Genomic DNA, 2,500 nt, shown 5'->3' on the forward strand with positions numbered 1-2,500 from the left:
TTTATGCATGTCAGTGCTGTAAATGGGCTAGAAAGTTTAACCTGGTGTTATAAAATCAGTCTGCTGCATCTAACAGTATTGCTGTGTCTTTAGTATAATGTAATTACCCGAGAAGTCGCAATCCAATAGAACTAGTAAGTATAAGCTACTATAGTAACTATATAGTTTATAGTAACTATAAACGACTATTTTTTCTCTTCAGTAGGTTATTGATAAAATACAGTAAGTCTTAATGTTTAATAAAAATTTATTGTTTTTCGAAAATCACCAGGCGACCCCCCCTTCATTGTCCCGCGACCCCTCGGGGGGTCCCGACCCCCACTTTGAGAACCTCTGGTCTATTTTAATGCTTTTTTGTTGTTGTTTGTGAGGCACTTTAAGTTGCATGTATGTTGGAAAAGTGCTATACAAATAAAATGTATTATTATTATTATTATTATTATTATGACTACATTCATTTTCCTTCAGCTTAGTTCCTTTATTAATCTAGGGCCGCCACAGCAGAACGAACTGCCAACTTAAAACCAGCATAAGTGTTACACAGCGGATGCCCTTCCAGCTGCAACCCCATACTGGGATATACACACACTCATACACGACGATCAATTTCGTTTATTTAATTCACCTGTACCGCATGTCTTTGGACTCGTGGGGGAACCTGGAGCACCAGGAGAAAACCCACACAAACACGGGAAGAACATGCAAATTCCACACAGAAATGCCAACTGGTCTAGCAGGGACTCAAACTGCTAACCACTGAGCCACCGTGCCCACCACCCTACTTTTTTTTATGTTAAAATGTTTATAATACTTCTACTTATTATAATAATGATCGTGGTAGTTACATTAGCAGTAGTGCACATGTCCTCCTGAAGGCTGATGTCCTGAGATCTGAGCAGCTGCAGCTCGTCCCGTAGTCTCTCCCTCTCCTTCTCCACCTGCTCCAGCAGAACCTCGCTTTCATACTCCGACTCGCTCCTCAGTGCTGTAAGCTTATCCCGGAACTCTTGCTCCAGATCCCTAAAAACAAACACACACAAAGCTGTAGAGCTAGATATTCATGAAATGATTTTACTGACTATAGGAGAGAAGTTGTACTTGATTTTAGACTCATTAAGAGACTCCATGGTTGCGTGACGATCATCCACCTCTCGGACTAGCTGGAGGTTTCTGCGATCAGCCTGTTCTAGGTCTGCCTTCGCTTTGTCCCGCTCTTGACAGGCTTGGTCTGCTAGAACTCTATAGAGGTGCAACACAAAATAAAAACACACTATAAGATCATTCGCTCATTGTTAAACTTGTATAATTGTTGGAGAACGGTGATGACAACTAAGCAGCGGTTTCACATCCTGGAATAAAAGCATGTAAAGAATAATTGCAGCACAGGGGGTAAAATAAAATAAAAAAATAACTTCACATAGAAACAATGTTTCCTCTAGGTGGAGACAAAAACTTAAAAGCTCAGCACAATGTCATGAGGCATGGACTTTCCCTCTCAAAAAGAAATAAATAAATTACTTAAATACGCTAGTTTAAAATAAATTTAGGACAACATTTATACATTAAAACAATTTACTTTCCTTGTTTTTGCTTATGTGCAAAACCCATTTCACAATACTGCTGCAATGAAATGATTCATTTATAACTGGTCATATATTAATACATGACTGCATCTTGTCCTTTTATTATAATCTTTACAAATGGCAAATCTAGCTTAACTATAGAATACAACTAGTACTGAGAACCACCATCAAAATTAAATACCACAAGATGAACACGCACTCAAAAAAATAAAAATAAAATTGTCCTAAAAATGTCAGTGCAAAAATAAACGATGCACAACAGTAACAGTAACAATAATAATAATAATAATAATAATAATAATAATAATAATAATAATAATAGTAGTAGTAGTAGTAGTAGTAGTAGTAGTAGTAGTAGTAGTAGTAATAAGAGATAACAGACAAATATATAATGCAATTTTCAGAAAATAGTTACATAGAAGTAATTATTATTATTATTATTATTATTATTTTGTTATTATTCCTTTTAATATTGTGATTATTACTAGTGGTGGTGGTTAAGATTTTCAGAAAAGCACAGACACAAATATATAGATTAATTCAGAAAACCATTACATAAAAGCATGCTATTATTTTAAAAATATATATTATTATTATTTGTTTTATTATTATTATTATTTTTTTAAGATTTTCAGAAAAATCACACACCCACAAGAGCTGCATGATATTGGAAAAATAAGAGATTTTATTTTTCTGTTATAAATATTGCCATATGAATATATGAATTCACAAGATAGCTTGAATAGCTCTATTTGATGGTTTTCTAGGGAATTTCTGGTACAGAAAAACACACACACACACACACACACACACACACACACACACACACACAATACAATACATATTTTTCTTACATTGCTTTTGTCTCATTTCTAGTCCAAATATCTACAAAATCTTAGATCAAGTAAAAAGAAGAA

At 34.4% G+C, this 2,500-nt stretch overlaps 1 protein-coding gene across 10 annotated transcripts in view; it reads right to left on the reverse strand.

The window, feature by feature from the left end:
• Positions 1–2,500, reverse strand: part of ninl (ninein-like) — a 72,311-nt gene that overhangs the window by 31,444 nt on the left and 38,367 nt on the right. For all 10 annotated transcript variants that reach the window (NM_001281798.2, NM_001430845.1, XM_073919642.1 and 7 more), the window contains 2 exon segments: positions 846–1,020; positions 1,099–1,239. In NM_001281798.2, coding sequence (NP_001268727.2) covers positions 846–1,020; positions 1,099–1,239 — 316 coding nt within the window.

This window comes from Danio rerio, chromosome 13 (genome assembly GCF_049306965.1).
Source record: "Danio rerio strain Tuebingen ecotype United States chromosome 13, GRCz12tu, whole genome shotgun sequence".
Lineage (NCBI taxonomy): Eukaryota > Metazoa > Chordata > Actinopteri > Cypriniformes > Danionidae > Danio > Danio rerio.